Source organism: Chiloscyllium plagiosum, chromosome 9, assembly GCF_004010195.1.
Source record: "Chiloscyllium plagiosum isolate BGI_BamShark_2017 chromosome 9, ASM401019v2, whole genome shotgun sequence".
NCBI lineage: Eukaryota > Metazoa > Chordata > Chondrichthyes > Orectolobiformes > Hemiscylliidae > Chiloscyllium > Chiloscyllium plagiosum.
Window position 1 is genome coordinate 57,032,748 of NC_057718.1, and position 17,189 is coordinate 57,049,936.

General features: G+C 40.5%; 1 protein-coding gene across 13 annotated transcripts in view; it reads right to left on the minus strand.

Annotated features, from left to right (window-relative positions):
• The window catches only part of LOC122552880 (girdin-like), a 402,403-nt gene extending 387,022 nt beyond the window's left edge, over positions 1-15,381 (minus strand). For 8 of the 13 annotated variants that reach the window (XM_043696001.1, XM_043696009.1, XM_043696006.1 and 5 more), the window contains exons 1-2: positions 8,107-8,739; positions 7,877-7,977 (exon numbers count right to left, since the gene is read on the minus strand). In XM_043696001.1, coding sequence (XP_043551936.1) covers positions 7,877-7,977; positions 8,107-8,166 — 161 coding nt within the window. In that variant the 5' untranslated portion in view covers positions 8,167-8,739. Of the gene's footprint in view, positions 1-7,876; positions 7,978-8,106; positions 8,742-15,270 lie in introns of those variants that run through there. The other 5 variants (XM_043696003.1, XM_043696002.1, XM_043696008.1 and 2 more) reach the window with 4 other exon arrangements.
• Positions 15,382-17,189: the final 1,808 nt, after the last annotated feature.

Below are 17,189 nucleotides of genomic sequence, written 5' to 3' on the forward strand. Positions count from 1 at the left end.
GGGGGGGGGGGGGGGGGGGGGGGAAGGAAGAGATCTTAAGAGAAGTGTAGAAGATCATGAGAGGAATGTATAGGGTGAATGCAATCAATGTTTTCCCAGGGTTGGGGAAATTGAGGACCAGTTTAAAAAAAGGTTAGAGGAGGGAAAGAACAACAAAAAAAAAAGAACATGAGGAACAATTCCTTTTAAAAAAAAGAAAGAGGGTGGTTGGAACGAGTTCCCAGTAGAAGTGGTTGAAGCAGATACATTACCAACATTTAAAAGGCACTTGGACAAATACATGGATAGAAAACAGGTTTAGGAGGATTTGGGCCAAGTGCAGGGAAATGGGTTAGTGTGGATGGACATTTTAGTTAGCATGGACCAGTTTGGGCCAAAAAGGGCCTGTCTCCCTGCTGTAGGACTCTGCCAAGAATAGAACGTCACATGCTGGAATTTCATTAAGGTAGAGTTGCAGAGGGATACAACAGAGACCTTTGAGTACAGAGCATTCAGCATCAGAGTGGAAAGTGAGAAGTAGTAGTAAATACACAACAGAAGGTGGGATTGAGGGGGCAGTTGGAATCAAAGGGAAGGGGAGGGGAGCAAGGTTCTAGAGGACCATGGGCAACTTGTTGTTGCAACTTGTGTTCCTTGATGTCTTAAAAAGAGACAAATTTTTTTTAAAAAAAAGTGTGCTCGGAGCTAGTGTGAAGCGGTACTGTCTGTGGAACATTGAACATTATGGAGATACCTGGATGATCCTGGGATGATTCAAAACAAAGGATGAAACTTGAGTTTGAATCCACGTGGCAAGAGCTTGAGCCAAAGGCAGTCACTAAGGAATGTAATATGGCTATCGAAAGGAGTTTTAGCAAACACCTGGTCAAACATCAGTACTAAGAGTGAAGTTAATAACTATGGACAAGAAAAAAAAAGTTAGGAATGGAAATTCTGTCAGATATGACCAGAACTTCAAAATGGGCCCATGTGGAAGAGATGCGACAATGAGTTAAATACTAAAATAATAAAAGTGGTAGCTAGGATTTTTATCTTTCTTTTTTAAAAACCATCAGCGTTTTCCTAATTACCATGTCTGAAAAGGGTCACTGGACCAGAAACATTAACTTTGATTTCTCTTCACAGATGTTGCCGATCCTGTTGAGCTTTTCCAACAATTTGTTTCAGAATTCCAGCATCTGCAATTCTTTCAGTTGTTAAGCCAGGTAATCAACACTGGATGAAAGAAGAATTCAGGAGGACTGACTAGGAGTCGCTCCAATACCTAAGAAAATAAGTTATCTGCCGAAGCTACAAGACTACGTCAGAGTCAGAGTCATTGTCACTCAGCATTGAAACAGGCCCTTCATCCAACAAGTTCATACCAACCATGTTCCCAAACTAAGTTAGTCCCACTTACCTGCATTTAGCCCATTTCCCTCTAAACCGTTCCTGTTCATGTACTTATCCAAATGTCTTTTAAAATGGTCTAATGTACCTGTATCCACCACTTCCTCCGACAGTTCATTCCACACTGGAACAGTGTAAAAAAGTTGCTTCCGTGTCCTTTTTAAAATCTCTTCTTACCTTAAAAAGATGCCCCCTAGTTTTGAACTCCCTCATCCTAGGGAAGAGACTTTTGCTATTCACCTTATCTATGCCCCTCATGACTTTATAAACCTCTAGTATCATCCCTCAACTTTCTACGCTAGTGAGAAAAGACCCAGCCTACCCTTATAACTCAAACCCTCCATTCCCGACAACATTATGGCAAATCTTTTCTGAACCTTCTCCAATTTACTAAGATCTTTCTTTGATAAGATGGCCAGAACTGCACACAGTACTCCAGAAGTGGCCTCACCAATGTCATGTACAACCTCAACCTAACATCCCAACTCCTACTCTCAGTGTGCTAAGTGCCTTCTTAAATTGCCCCATCTACCAGTGATGCAAATTTCAAAAGACTTATGTATCTGGACTCAAGGCTTCTGTTCTACAACACTACCCAGGGTCCTACTGTTAATTGTTTAAGTCCTGCCCTAGTTTGTTTTACCAAAATACAAAATCTCACATTTATCTAAATTAAAGTTCATCAGCCACTCCTCAGCCCATTGACCTAAATAATCTCTTATAGCCTTCTTCATTGTCAAGTATACCATTAATTTTGGGGTGATCCACAAACCTACTAACCATGCCTCCTATATGCACATCCAAATCATTTAAGTGATAAACAAAAATGGACCCAGTACAGATCCTTGTGGAATACTGCTGGTCACAGGCCTCCACTCCAAAAAAAATAACCCTCCACCACGTCTCCTACCATCAAGCCAATTTTGTATCGAATTGTTAAACTCACTGATTCCCATGTGATCTAAACCAGCAAATCAGATTAAATCTCTGTAACAGCCACATATGGTGATAGACAGTTAAATAAAAGATTATCTTTATGAATGGGGGTGCCCAGGATACCAGTATAAAGGACAGGGTTGACATTTGCTAACACCTTCACTCATAAGTGCCAAATTGATGACCTATCTTGCATTGAGGTTCCCAGCTTAGTTAGTTGCAAGTCTCCAAATTCACTCCATGTGATAAAAGAAATGGTTGAAGGTCTGGATACTACAAAAAGATTATGGTCCCCTGAAAACATTCCATCAATGGTAGTGAAGACTTGTGCTCCAGAACCAGACATCCCCTTAGACTTTCACTATAGCTACAACATTTCATCTGTCAGATAGATGCCAAACTCCCCAGTTTGTCCAGTCCACAAAAAAAGGACAAAATTTCCTGTGGTAACTAGCTAGTCTCTAACATCAAATGTGATTAATGTATTTAGGTTCTCCCAGGGTCACCTAGCTCCTGACCACATTACAGCTTTGGCCGAAAAATGGACAAAAATTCACAGGCAATGAGACAGTGACTGCCCTTGACACCAGGTTGCATTATGCAACCTCAAATGGAGGTAATGGGCAAGTGTGGCTCTGTGGTGTGAAGAGACACCCCTCTTGGGAGTCACACTTATTATAGAAATGGTTGCTCCCAGCAGATTGTTCCAGGGACTTCCTCAGAGAATTGCCATGGATTCATCCACTTTCAGTTGCTTTAATGGTCTTCCGATCACAAAATCAGAAGTTGGGATATTTGTTGCTGACTGCGCAAACTTCAGCGCCGTTCACCATAGATATTAAAGCATTTGGTACCCATATGCAACAAGATTTGTTCGAAATCCAGGTTCGTATATATGTGGCAAGTGATAAGATATAGGTCACGCAACAGCAAGACAATGATCATCTGCAACAGAAAAGCTAAGCAACTCCTCTTCACATTCAAAAAGGTATTACGGGTCACTAAATCCATCACTAACCAATATCCTAAGAGTTGTTATTGACCAGAGACTGAACGTGACCCATAGCTACAAAAGTGGGTCAAACGCTGTGAACTCTGTCAAATGTAACTCACCTTCAGACTCCAAAGCCTATACACCATGTCAACCACAAGGCACAAGGCAGGATTCAACTTCAAGTATTCCCTTTGACAGCTAAAATCTTTAATTTCCTTTTACAACCTCCCCTCTTATATCCCAGGTGTTCCCTCTGTACAACCTCACTCTTGCTTTACCCCTCATTGTGCAGCCTCCATCTCCTCCAGCCAGCCCAGTGATCCCCACACATGCAGCATTATTTCTTTTTACTATGTCCACTATCTCTCTTCCTCCCATCCAAACGGTACCCTATGAACCAACCACCACAAAGCCTTCCTGTCTCCATTACCCCTGAAATTCCTTGCAACCTCCAAGTCTTGATTAGTCCCCCAACTTCCTTGCAACTTCTCCATCCTCACCACCTGCTCCCTCTCCTCTAAGATTCATCCTGGACTCAGATCATGTTTGTAATTGAGATTTCACTGGGAAAAAAAAAACTATTTATCCAATCGAATAATATAGTGCTGAAAGTTAACTCCATTGTCAGTATGCAGATGCTTTCCAGGACAGTAGGCATACTACAGATGAATGGATTTCTTTGTAAACCAGAAAATTAGAATGCTTCACTGACAAGATGCCAAGTGAAATAGGCCAATTCCCAACAAAGTCAATAGACAGCACAGTACAAAGAATGACCTACAGCTCTTTGCATTTTTGAGTAACCTACTTATGACAACTGACATCAATTTCATTTGAACTACAAGAAACTAGTCGTCCAGTCCTTCTCCATTATAAATACAAATTTAATATTTTAAACAAATAAAAAAAAGCAGTCAACCTCACTTAAGCTCCTTCCCCGCACAAGAAGTAATGATTTCATACAGTTAACCATTAGAAATCAATGACACATTGACCAGAACTCATTGGATCTGAAATTTGATAACTTAATGGAAGCTCCAGCAGAGCTTAAAACTAGACTCCAATCAACCAACAAATATCTGACCATCTGTCAATGACTGGATTTGAACTATTAGTTTCTGGTGCACCAGGAGCAAGTTGTGTGCAATGCGATATTCAATGAAGCATTTCATGTTAAACTACAAAATTTGGTGGAGGATATAGCTTTAGCCACTAAAGCTATTTTTAAAATTGAAATACCGCTGACTTAGCATGACTGTTCAAAGTAGTAAAATATTAAGACTGAATTGAGCTATCCATAAAACACTGATGAGACAAAGATCTGAAATTGAATTGAAAATGAGTTACCAAAATAATATTTTGTATCATACAGGATGCACAGGAATGTCAGCTTATAATTTTTTTTAAGTGTACTTTGGTCCAGAATTAAACTTCAGATTTAGGAAAAAGGGGCTACTTCATGATCAACTGGTACACAGAACAAAATAAATCTGTTTCACGTTATGATTTGTGTGTAAAATGGCCCCAAAGAAAACAAGAATTAAAATGCATGTACAGATAGTAATTCCTCAACTGGAAACAGCAAAGCTTTCAATGGGCAGCATTAATCTTTGGCAAACAAATATGAAACGTAATGAGCCCCTAGAATTCAAGAAAATTAGTTTGAGGTAAAATAAATTTAAATTCTGAAGAATGCCATATTGTGTTTGCCCACCAAGTTGATAACATTTTGGTAACTGCTCAAAATGTTTTAGGAAAGAGGCAAAATATTTAATTATTTATTCTTTATTTTTAAGTAATACAAATTGAAAAGCCCACCACCCAGAAAATGAAATTTGCATCACCTAATGGTTTCAACCTTCTTTTTTAGAGGCAATAAACAAGCTGCAGATGCTGGAATCCAAAACAGACAGGCAGGAAGCTGGAAGAACATAGCAAGCCAGGCAGCATCATGAGATAGAGAAGTCAACGTTTTGTGTATAACCCTTCTTCAGGACTGGGGATGTGTGTAGGGGGAGCTGCAGATAAAGGGGGTGGTGGGGGCAGGGTGGTGAAGTGGGGATAGGTGAAGACAGGTAGAGGGTAGCTTCCCTGTCACCAACCTGATTCATTCCTCCCCTGGACCAACCAAGTCATACCCTCGGCCTGTCTTCACTATCCCCACTTCACCTTGCCCCCGTCATCCCCTTTATCTGCAGCTCCTCTTACACCCACCCCCAGTCCTGAAGGGTTACACCCAAAACATCAACTTCACCTCCTGATGCTGACTGGCTTGCTGTGTTCTTCCAGCCTCCTGCTGGTCTATTTCAGCCTTATTACTGGCATTTCCACTCATTTTTTTTGCTGTTAAATCAACAATTACTATTCAGTATAACAAATACACCTTTTAACATTTGTCAAATCCAATTGTAATCAGCTGAGATATAAGAAATAATTAAAATGTTTTCAATGTAACTTTGCAAAAATCACCCCATCCAAGCATCTTTACAGTTTCATTTTTAAAAGAAAACATGTCACACTTCTAATCCATGTATTTTCTACATCAACTAGTTTGGAGACATTACACACAACTGGAGGTGGTGGGATTTGAACTCTGGCCTCCTGACTCAAAGAGACACTACCAATGTGCTCAGTCACCTCTAATTCCAAGAGAGTCGATTAATTGTGAGATTCCTGGGTGATCCTTGCAATTATGAAAATTGAACATTTCCCTTTCTCAGGGGAAGATATCAAGCCTTGAATCCAAAACTCTAATCAATTAATCAACATAACTCAGAACTAAAACTATTATCTCACATTATAGTGACCCAAGGTACAGTGACAACAAAAATTACATGAAATTAACCATGCTAACTTCATTGTTGCCAACTATTCAGTGATAAAATTATACAACCATGAATCTTCAAAACTAGTTATTCTTTTGAAGTTAGCAATATCTTGCAAAATTATGCAATAGAATATAGACATCTTTTGGCATATCACTTAGTTCTAAGTTACTCATTTAATCTCCATTCCTGATTGATTCCCACACTGTCTGGAACTACCAACAAGATTGGTCAATCCTTTGTGTATCTCTGCAACTCCCTTAAATGCAATGGTTCTATAAATCACAACCACTCATATGTTAACAAAGTCCCACATTTTAACTATTCTGCCATAGAGTGATACAGCACAGAAACAGACCTTTTGGTCCATGTAGCCAAATTTCCCCAAACTAAATTGGCCCCACTTGCCAGCACTTGGCCAATATGCCTCCAAACTGTTCCCATTTGTGTACCTATTCAAATATTGTTTAGATGTTGTATGTAACTATCAGCATCCACCACTTCCTCTGGCAGTTCATTCCCATTACAAACCACTGAGGAAAAACAAACTTACCCCTGAGGTTCGACTGAATTATTCAATACAGTAAATTACTATCTTTCAATGAACTCCAATGCATTTTTAAAATAATTCAGAGCCTATTTCAACTGCCGTAACAGAAATTACACACTTATCAACCCTTGGGAAACTTGTTTTTTCAAAAAAAAATTGATTTTACACTACCTGGTATCTCCATATCACTTTTTCAAAAATATGTTCATTTACAGGTTGTGGGCATCACTGGTTGGATAAGCATTTTATTGCCTATGCTTAATTGCCCAGAAGGCAGTTACGAGGCAACCATATTGCTGTGGATCTTGAGTCACATGTAGGTCAGACCAAGCAAGAATGGTTATTCCCTTCCCTTTGGGATATTAGAAGACCAGAATAGGTTTTACTGACAATTGACAATCAATTCATGGCTATCATTAGACTCTTACCTCTCAATTAATGAATTCAAATTCCACTGTCTTCCATGGCGAAATTCAAACCAGAGTTTCCAGAACATTATCTTGGTCTCTCCATCAATAATATCAGGAGGCCACTGCCTCGCCTAATGATACTGTACATGCTTAACTGGCACAAAATAAATGCTCATCCTCATTTAAATTCCCAATCTACACTTATTTCCTGTTAAAGTATGTCATATTAGTATGGCACACAATTGAATCACTTAGAACATGAAAAGCTTGATAAAAATGCTGTGAAGTTACACAATATACAGATTCACATCAGTTTACATTACAAAATAGGTTCAGGGGACCAGAAAAATGTTTATCTTTATAGTCTATTACATATAATAATCCGTAGGCTGGGAAAGGGCTAGTTTCCACGGAAGAAAATCCAGAATCCTAAATTATTAATCCTCTTATTTGTGAACTCGATAAAATGCTGCAGCTTGATCTGATTTTGTTACCTATTCGAAATCAGAGAACGAGAGTGCGACGCTTGGAAACAGTAGACAAAAAGCAAAACTAGACCTCCGCCCGTAGGGGATATCTTTCCATTGAAACATAATTCAGTAATTCTCTACGGAATATCTGTCTCATCGAGACGATCCAGGGTAATTGGATGTGTAAGCCTTTCACAATCTCACATGGAGTTTAAATGCGCAATATACAAAAGAAATGCAAACACGTTTTTTTCCCCCGAAAAACGAGTCTGTAACTCTACTCTTAGAATAAGCATACTTACATTTGAACCATGATGTTACTAAGAAAGATGCCGTCAACCAACTCCATGTATTCCAAAAGTGCTCCTCCATTTGCTGGAGCTAACGCCCCGAAAGTCTTCACCTAAAGGGGTGGAGATTGACAGTATTTTTTAAAATCATGTCAACGTAAGTATATATTATGTGTAACTGCCACCTTCGGTTGCAATTACTGATTTAGGTGGTCTGAAAGAAACACTCAAGAAGTACTTACCCAAGTTACTAAAGGATCAGACATAAACTGCTCAAGAATCGTTGCAAAATCGGTCTCCATTTTCAAAAAAAGACTAAAAATAAAGAGAGTTTATTTTAAACTGTAAAATCCACCGTTGTTGCCAGTAGTTGTATTCCCACTTTCAGCATCCTAAAGAGAGGTGAAATCCGTTTTCAAAGTATCCACAGTAAGTTGAGGTGCTTAAATCTTGATCATTTGCAATGCGACCGAGACGTCACCAAGTTCATTTTCAGCACAAAATTTTGATTTTAATTACAGCACCTACATCATTTTAGGAAAACCGCCTTCTTCCTGCAGCAGACTCGAATTCCTATGGAAAGCCCTCAGACCACAACCATCTTCCCTCATGACAAATTAACACAAAACTCGATATTAGAAAAAAATGAATACTCATTTCCCATCGACGCCGTGTAATCGTCTACCTCTTGTTTTAAAGGGATAGATTAAAATGAGAGGGAAGATTGAAATTTGAGGTTTCATAAATAAATGCCAACATCTCTAACGGTATTTCAAATATCACCACACGCGTTTCCTCAGATATACTGCGCTTTAGCACGAGCCGACTAACGGCTATGAAACATCATTCACCAAAGCCGCATCACCACCCTACACGAGATCCCTTCATCCATACAGCTAGCTCTAAATCCAGATATAAAACCGCCACGCCCCGCCCAGCATGTATCGTTCCGCCGTGTTGTTCTGCAGGAGGCTCGGATAGGAAAAATAAGTCCTCCATCCATGAGCATTTTTATAGATTAGACAAAGATTGAGTGATATTCGCCATTTATGTAAAGGATTATTTGTATTGTACCAAATATATAGCAAAATGTTCGAATATTTATCAGTGATAAAATGTTCTACTTTATGCTCCATCGATTTAATTCGATTATAAACTAGCGATTTTCAGAATTTGTATTTTGTGCAACTGATTACTTGGATTTATAGTTATTTGAATGATATTTTTCGAGAAAAGATTACGATGAAAAGTTACATAGATCGAACATAATGCACGCTCCAAAAACAAAGAAAGATCAATAATGACGCCTGACGGGGCGCAAAACGTAACATTCATTACCAGGGAAACTTTCCATGTGTGATCATTATTATAATATTCATATTAATAAACCTTCAAATATGTTATTAATTGTAATCAATTCAATTGAATTAACTTCACCACACAGATTTGTGAAGACGGAGGAAGACATAAATACAAGGAGTAGGGCAAGTGTTCTTTCCTTTGAAGCGGAAATACTAAACAAAACCATTGGAACAAATCTGTTGTAATCAAGTTTATTAGCCAGTGCTATTATTCTGGGCGCCATACCACCTTTCATAAATATATACAGACATAAGCATATATCTGTTGTAGTGCTGCACATCATAATCAGGAATAGGTACGGGAGTGAGATTATAATGCATACTAATGCGGTATATCATGTGACTGGAGACTAACTGTACCGCAGCTTTAAAGATATTGAAACAATTTATAATTATTCGTAACCGACTAACAAAATTTGAGTGCAAAAAAATTCATCTTTGCTAAAACCTTTTAAAAATAATTATTTGCATTAATTAAACATTTTTGCATAACAAAGAATTCACATGAAATTTACTGCTCAGAAACGGGCTATTCAACCCAACTGGTTTACGAAAATATTTATGTCTCAAGCAAACCTCCTTTCCCACTTAAATCACCTCAAGCTGTCAATATATCTTCCTATCCCTTTTCCCTCTTGTATTAATTTGGCTTTTAAATGTATCAATGCTATTTGCCATAATTATGCGTACCACAGCCATAGAGAAATTACAGCACAGAGGAGAATTTAAAATCAGCTGTAGTTCCCCATGCTATCTCCATAGCCCTTCAGACTCGTGTTAATCTCATTCCCTTTCTATATCATTGATCATCTTCCATTTATCCTTGTAGGCCACAGGTCATCATCTCTTGTTACACTAAAGGCCCTTCCCCGTATCCATACCTAATGCATGTGCTTTTAGAAGAAAGATTTACATTCATGCAGTGCCTTTCACACAAATCATCTCAATAAATTACTTCTCATTGGAATCACTGTTGTAATCTGCAATGTACAAAGTGTAGCAGCTAACTTTTGCTTCGCAAACTCCCATAAACTGCATTTGGGAGAGAAAGGTATTCAATGTCTGTAGTGTACACTACTGTTTACACATCTTGATTTGCATTGCATATATGTTTACCGTAGTCTCAATGCACTGCCATGTGACGAGGTTGGCTGAAAGGAAGGTTTGGAATATTTTCTCCCATCAAAATGTTGTAACAGCCTCATGGCTGATAAAACACAAGTAGATTGCCAACTTGGCCAAAGGGATGCAGGGTATGAGATATTTTGGTGAAGTAAGGCTTTGCAAATTGCAAAACAGTAACTGGACAAACACAGCAGCCAGGTGCTAATGACATTAGCATAGGATCAAAGGACATATCTCGTCAACAGTTACCTTGTACAGAAATATCCCCAACAAAATATCAACCAGACAAAGGAGGAATGCATATTTTCAATCAAAATCAGACAGAAAGGCACCCAGGTCCTGCTACACAAAGAAACAAATATTAGGAAGCCACCCAAACAATTGACAATGTTTCAAACCATTAAGCGAGTCTCCCCGATTGGTCAGAATGATAGAAAGTTCCAGGAAACCATCTAATAAGGTATAAAAACAAGGCTTTCCAGCAGATCAATCTTAGACCTTCTGGAGATAAAGAGGAAGTGTCCAGCAGGCAAAGGTGAAGACCTTTGGAGTGAGACAGAAAGAGAACAATGACTTTGCAAACTTGACCAAAGTTACAACAGATTCTAGGAAGTATTTTAACAACTAAGAGGATCAGGCAGGATTAGGAATAACATTGTAATATACTGTAGGAATAGAGTTGTACAGCACAGAAACAGACCCTTTGGGTCATTCCAACCAGATATGCTAAATTAATCTAGTCCCATTTGCCAGAATTTGGCCCATATCCCTCTAAACTCTTCCTATCAGCTACCCATCCAGATGCCTTTTAAATGTTGTAATTGTATCAGCCTCTGCAACTTCCTCTGGAAACTCATTCCATACAGGCACCACCCTCTGCGAGAAAAGGTTGCCCCTTAGGTCCCTTTTCTATCTTTCCCCCTCACCTTAAATGTATGCCCTCTAGTTTTGAAAATTTGTAAGAATTTGTACCTGCAGCAAATATCACTGCTCTGTTTGCCTGGTTCTCCCTATTTAAAAGAAAGTGAGGACTCCAGATGCTGGAGATCAGAGTCATAGTGTGGTGCTGGAAAAATGCAGCAGGTGAGGCAGCATCCGAGGAGCAGGAGAATCAACATTTCAGGCATAAGTCCTTCATCAGGAATCACAAAATCCTGGGGTTTTCAGAATAGAGCATCAGTGACCTCCTGTATAAATTTGTGACTAGCCAATTGGCTAGTTCTGCTGAGGTCCTCAGTGGATCTCAGGGTATTGAGCCATTTGCTAAGAACTTCAGGGCCACTGTTATGTTCAAGGCAATCAACATAGGGTTGCATCACAGTCATTGAGGGTGCAAGTCTTTATCTAACAGCTGGCATATGTAGGACATCATAACTAAATATATCCTGAGATGCCTTCTGTATTCTTTCTGTCTCTGTTGATTGAAGATAGACACAGTGCACCTGTTGAATCGGTTTCAAGCCAGCGCTTATCATCACAGTGGCCCCTGGTTCCTTGAATCTTGCACTTTGGCAAGCTGATCGATATTTATGTAAACAATATTACTTGAGTTGAGATTACTCTCTAAAACTGCACCACGAAATCCCTAGTTAAGCCCTTCACTCAACATTTTCTCTCCCCAGCCTCCAATCTACTACAATGAGACCACCCTCTAAATCCTATGGACAGCTCCTTATGACAAAACATTGAAAGTGCACAAAGACATTGAATATTGCCAATGGTACTTGAAGATGTCAATGCAGTTTCTTGTACACCAGAGTCAGCTTCCTTTCAGTGACGTTGGAGCACAACCATTTGCCTTAACATAATGACAGCTCCATCACCAAACTTTCCCAAACTTCTGCTCCCACCACACTGTAACTGCATCTATACCTCTGACATCATACAATGCTAATCAGCTGACATGAGATCTCATTGGAATGTGATCCAATGACTTCTAGAGCAATGCTGGTTCATTGGGAATGGAACTTAGTTTAGTTCGGCCCTCCACTAAAGCCTTGATAGTTAATTAAAAATTCCAAACATCAATTAGGCTCACCAAAAAAAAACTTCCTCTCACTTTGGGTATTGCCTTTTCACAACACCTGTGACTATGACTTCCTTTGGAAAATATGGGATATTTTGTTTTTGTGGGCTCCAGCTGCCTCCTCTTCATCAAGGACGTGCAATTTCATTACACATCCTTTCCCCATCAGGATGGTGTCAGTGTTCTCTGCTTCTTTCTGGAAAAAAGACCTGAAATCTACCTGGCCCAAGTTTATCCTCAGGAGAAAGTGAGGACTGCAGATGCTGGAGATCAGAGTCAAAAAGTGTGGCGCTGGAAAAGTACAGCAGGTCAGGCAGCATCCAAGGAGCAGGAGAGTCAACATTTCAGGCATAAGTCCTTCACCAGGAATGTGAGGTGGGGAAGGGGGCTGAGAGATAAATAGGAGGGTGCCCCCAGCCCCTTCCCCACCTCCACGTTCCTGATGAAAGCTCATGCCTGAAACTCCAACTCTCTCCTGCTCCTCGGATGTTGCCTGACCTGCTGTGCTTTTCCAATGCCACACTTTTCAAGTTTGTCCTCATCCTGAACTATTTCTCTTTAACTTCATTCATTCTCTTCAGGTCAAAGAAGTGGCCATGGGCTTTGGATATGTCTGTCTTATTGTGAGGTACACGGAACATTCCTTGTTCCAGTTTTACTCTGGCTCCGCCCACAACTCTTCCTCCAGTACATCCCTCTCTCATCTGGAATTTGAAAAGTCTAACCATTTCGCTTCCAATTTCCCACTCTCACCTTTAACTGATCCATCTCTGACTTCTCCCTTCCTCAACATCTCTTTTTCCATTTCTGGGGAATAGGCTACCAATATCCAGCACAAAGACCACTGACTCCCACAGTTACCTTGACTATACATCCTCACATCCTGCTTCCTGTGAAGACTCTATTCCATTCTCCCAGTTCCTACGTCACCGACACATCTGTTCTGATGAGGCCAATTTCGACAAGGGGGCCTCCGAAATGTCCACCTTCTTCCTCAACCAAGCACCATGTTTGACAGGGCCCACGGCCGGTCCGACCTATCTCCTGCACTTCAACCCTCACTCACTCTCTTTCCTCCCATATCAGTCATAGGGTCCCACTTGTCCTCACCTACCATCCAACCAGCATCCAAATCCAGAGGATCATTAGCCACCATTTTCACCACCTCCAGCAGGATGCCACCACCAGACACACATTCCCCTCCTCTCTCTTATCAGCCTTCCGCAAGGACCGTTCCTATCAGGACATCTTAGTCCACTCTTCAACTTCTAATACGTCCCCACACCTCAAGGCACCTTCCTCTGCAATCGCAGAATCTCTAACACCTGCCTGTTTGCTAACTCGCTCCTCACTATCCAAGCTCTCAAACACATCTTTCAGGTGAAACAGTGCTTCACCAGCTTGTTCCCAATATGGTCTCCTCTACATTGGGGAAATGAAGTACAGACTGGGTGGCCATTTCGCAAAACATCTATATTCTGTCCGCAAAAAAGACCCTGAGCTTCCAGTTGCTTGCCAATTCACTACACCACTCATATTCTCTGGCCAACATCTCTGTCTCAAGTTTGCTGCAGTATTTCATTGAAATTCTGCACACGCTGGAAGAGCAGCATCTCATTTTCCATTTGGGAACCCTGCAGCCTTCTGATCATAATACTGAGTTCAACAGTTTTATGGCTTGAGCACCTGTCCTACTTTCCCCCACTCCCACATACTAGGCCTTCTCATTACATATACTGTTACCACACACGACCCATTGTCAGCCACAAACATACCCATTGTCAACTTTTCATTTCCCCAAACTGACCTTTAGCTGCTCCTTTGTCTGTCCAACTGTGTTTCTCTCTCTTTGAATTCTTTCTCCACCTATTGCTTACTCACCTTCCTTACCCACCCCATCTTCTGTATAAAAATCATTCTTCTCTGAGCTACCATCAGTTCTGAAGAAGGGCCACTGGACTCGAAACATTAAATCTGATTCGTCTCCACAGATGCTGTCAGACATGCTGAGATTTTCCATCAATTTCTGTTTGTTTTTATCAGATTTCTAGCATCTGCAATTCTTTTGGTTTGTTTATCCAATATATTTGACCCTCCCCTTGTCACCCATAAATATTCCAAAATATTAACTTTTACCCACACTATCTTATGATTTCTGTTACCCCTGTTACCCTTGAACTTTTCTCCATTTCCATGGATCTCATTCCTTGTTTTGACTGGCTTTCCTACACTTTTCCAAGCCTCTATCTATCCAGACCCCAATACCCTTCTTTTCCCTGGTCTCTTTCATTCTTAACTCTACCTTTAGCTTTACTTTTGGTAACCCTCCACTCTTTGGATCCTTACAATCCTAACCCATAGTCTTTTAACTTCCATCCACTATGAATGCACTTTTGACACACAATACCAATATATCATGCCCTCGGCATCTGGACCTCTGTGATACACCCTTGCCAACCATCACCCCAAATAATCCAGGACAGACAGAAACATGGTGTGATATCTACTGTTCATCCTACTCTTGCCTTGCCATTGTACTTCCCTGCCCCAATTATCCTCCCTGTCCTGTGCCATTTTTGCTCCATTCTTTCTGAGCCATAGCCATAGCCCTAACCTGTGCCACTTTTAGTCCACCCTACACTGTAACCACAGCTACCCTAATCCCATGTGCTACTTTCACTCCAATCTGTCCTTCAGCCATAGTCACCCTAATCCCCTGTGCCACTTTGTTTTACATTGCCCTGTAGCCTCAACCAATCTCCTTCCCTATACTTCATTTGTTCAACCTTGAGAATGTTTACCTCAACATAATCATTCACAGAATTAAAACCATTTGACAATAAGGAGAACATAGCACATACTCAATCCAAAGTTCAAAAAGAAATCAAGCTTACCAGTTACACATATGCAGTTAGAAGAATCTGAAGGTACCAACTTTGCAATTGGAGAACTTAATTAGGAACAAAAACAAAATTCCAGCAATTAGCGTTTTTTAATAAGATGCATACCTATTTTCTAATTAATCTGTTCAGACGTGTTTTTATACACCTCTGAATCAGTGGGACTTGAACTTGGGCCTCTCAGTCCAGGGGTGGGGAACACAACCACTGCATCACGAATGCTGATTGGCTTCATGACACCTGCAGACAGGAAGATCAACGTGCTTTTCAAGGTCAAAGAACTTAATTGGTAAAGTTTATCCCAGCGTCAACATTCTGAATTTTGGACTTTTGCCCAATTGTTCTCCTGCCTGTTATTCTTCTAAACTCTTCCAGAACTGGAAGATTGTGTCCATTATTTTCTTAAAGCAGCATTTTTTTTAAAAAACTCATCCCTTTTAAACCACTGTTTATATTTAATATAAATACATTGCAAGGCTATCAGAAACACCAAAAGACAAAACTAAACTAAGCTTGAGACTCAGGCTAACCACATGGATATCCGTCATTTGTGGCAAGGCTTACACAATACGATGTGTTACAAAAAGAAGTCGAACAGAATTGCAGGCAACAATACATCCCTACCTGAAGAGCTCAATGCATTCTACGCTCACTTTATCAGAAGGTCAGTGAAACGATGTCACCTGTCTGAACAGCCTCAGATACACCTGAAGCCACAGTCACTGCTACAGATGTTAGATCAGTCTTCTTGAGTGTGAACTCACAGAAAGCAACTGGCCCGTTTGGAGCCCCTGGCCATACACATAGATTCTGTGCAGACCAGCTGGCAGGAGTATTCGCTGACATCTTTAACCTCTCCTTACTACAGTCTGAAGTCCCCACCTGCTTTCAGAAGATGACCATTATCCTGATGCCAAAGTAAATCAGGCAGCGTGCTTCAATAACTACTACTCAGTAGCGCTGACCTTCATAATTATGAGTGCTTCATGAGGTTAATCAATTCCAGCCTATCAGTTGGCCTTGATCCTTTGCAATTTGCCTACCATTGCAACAGTTCAACGGTGGAAGCCATCTTCCTTGCCCTATACTCATCCCTGAAACCTCTGGAAATAAGGATACCCACATCACGCTCCTGCTTAATGACTATAGCTCCATCTTCAAAGCCATAATTCCAAACAAACTAATCTCCAAACTCTAAGACCTCAGTCTCAGCTCCCCCCTCTTTAATTGAATCCTTGACTTCCTGACCCGTAGACTACAAGCTGTAAGAATAGATAACAACACAACAATCCTCAACACCGGTGCCCTTCAAGGCTGTGTACTCAGCTCCCTATTACACTCCTTATATACTCATGACGGTGAGTATAAATTCTGCCGCATCTCTATGGACAAGTTTGCTGACAACTCCATCGTTGTAGGCCGGATCTCACACATCGAAACAGAATACATTAAAGAGATTGAGTGCTGAGCAGTATAGTGTAACAATCTCTCCACCAACATCAGCAAAACAAAAGAGCTGGTCATTGACTTCAGGAGCTGGTCATTGACATAAGGAAGTACAGTGGAGGGTATGCCCCTGCATCAATAGTGCTTAGGTGGAGATTGTCGAGACCATCAAGTTCCTGGGAGTGATGACCGGCAACAATCTGTCCTAGTTCACCTATATTGACACGACAGTCAAGAAAGCACAACAACACCTCTAATTCCTCAGGAGACTAAGGAAATTCATTATGTCTACAAAGACTCATCAATAGTTGCACCATAGGAAACATCCTATTTGGATGCATCAGTGTGGTATGGCAACTGCTACTCCCAAGACTACAAAAACTATTGGGAGTTGTGAACACAATCCAATCCATCATGAAAACCAGCCTTCCATCCATTAACTCCATCTATACTTGCCGCTGCCTTGG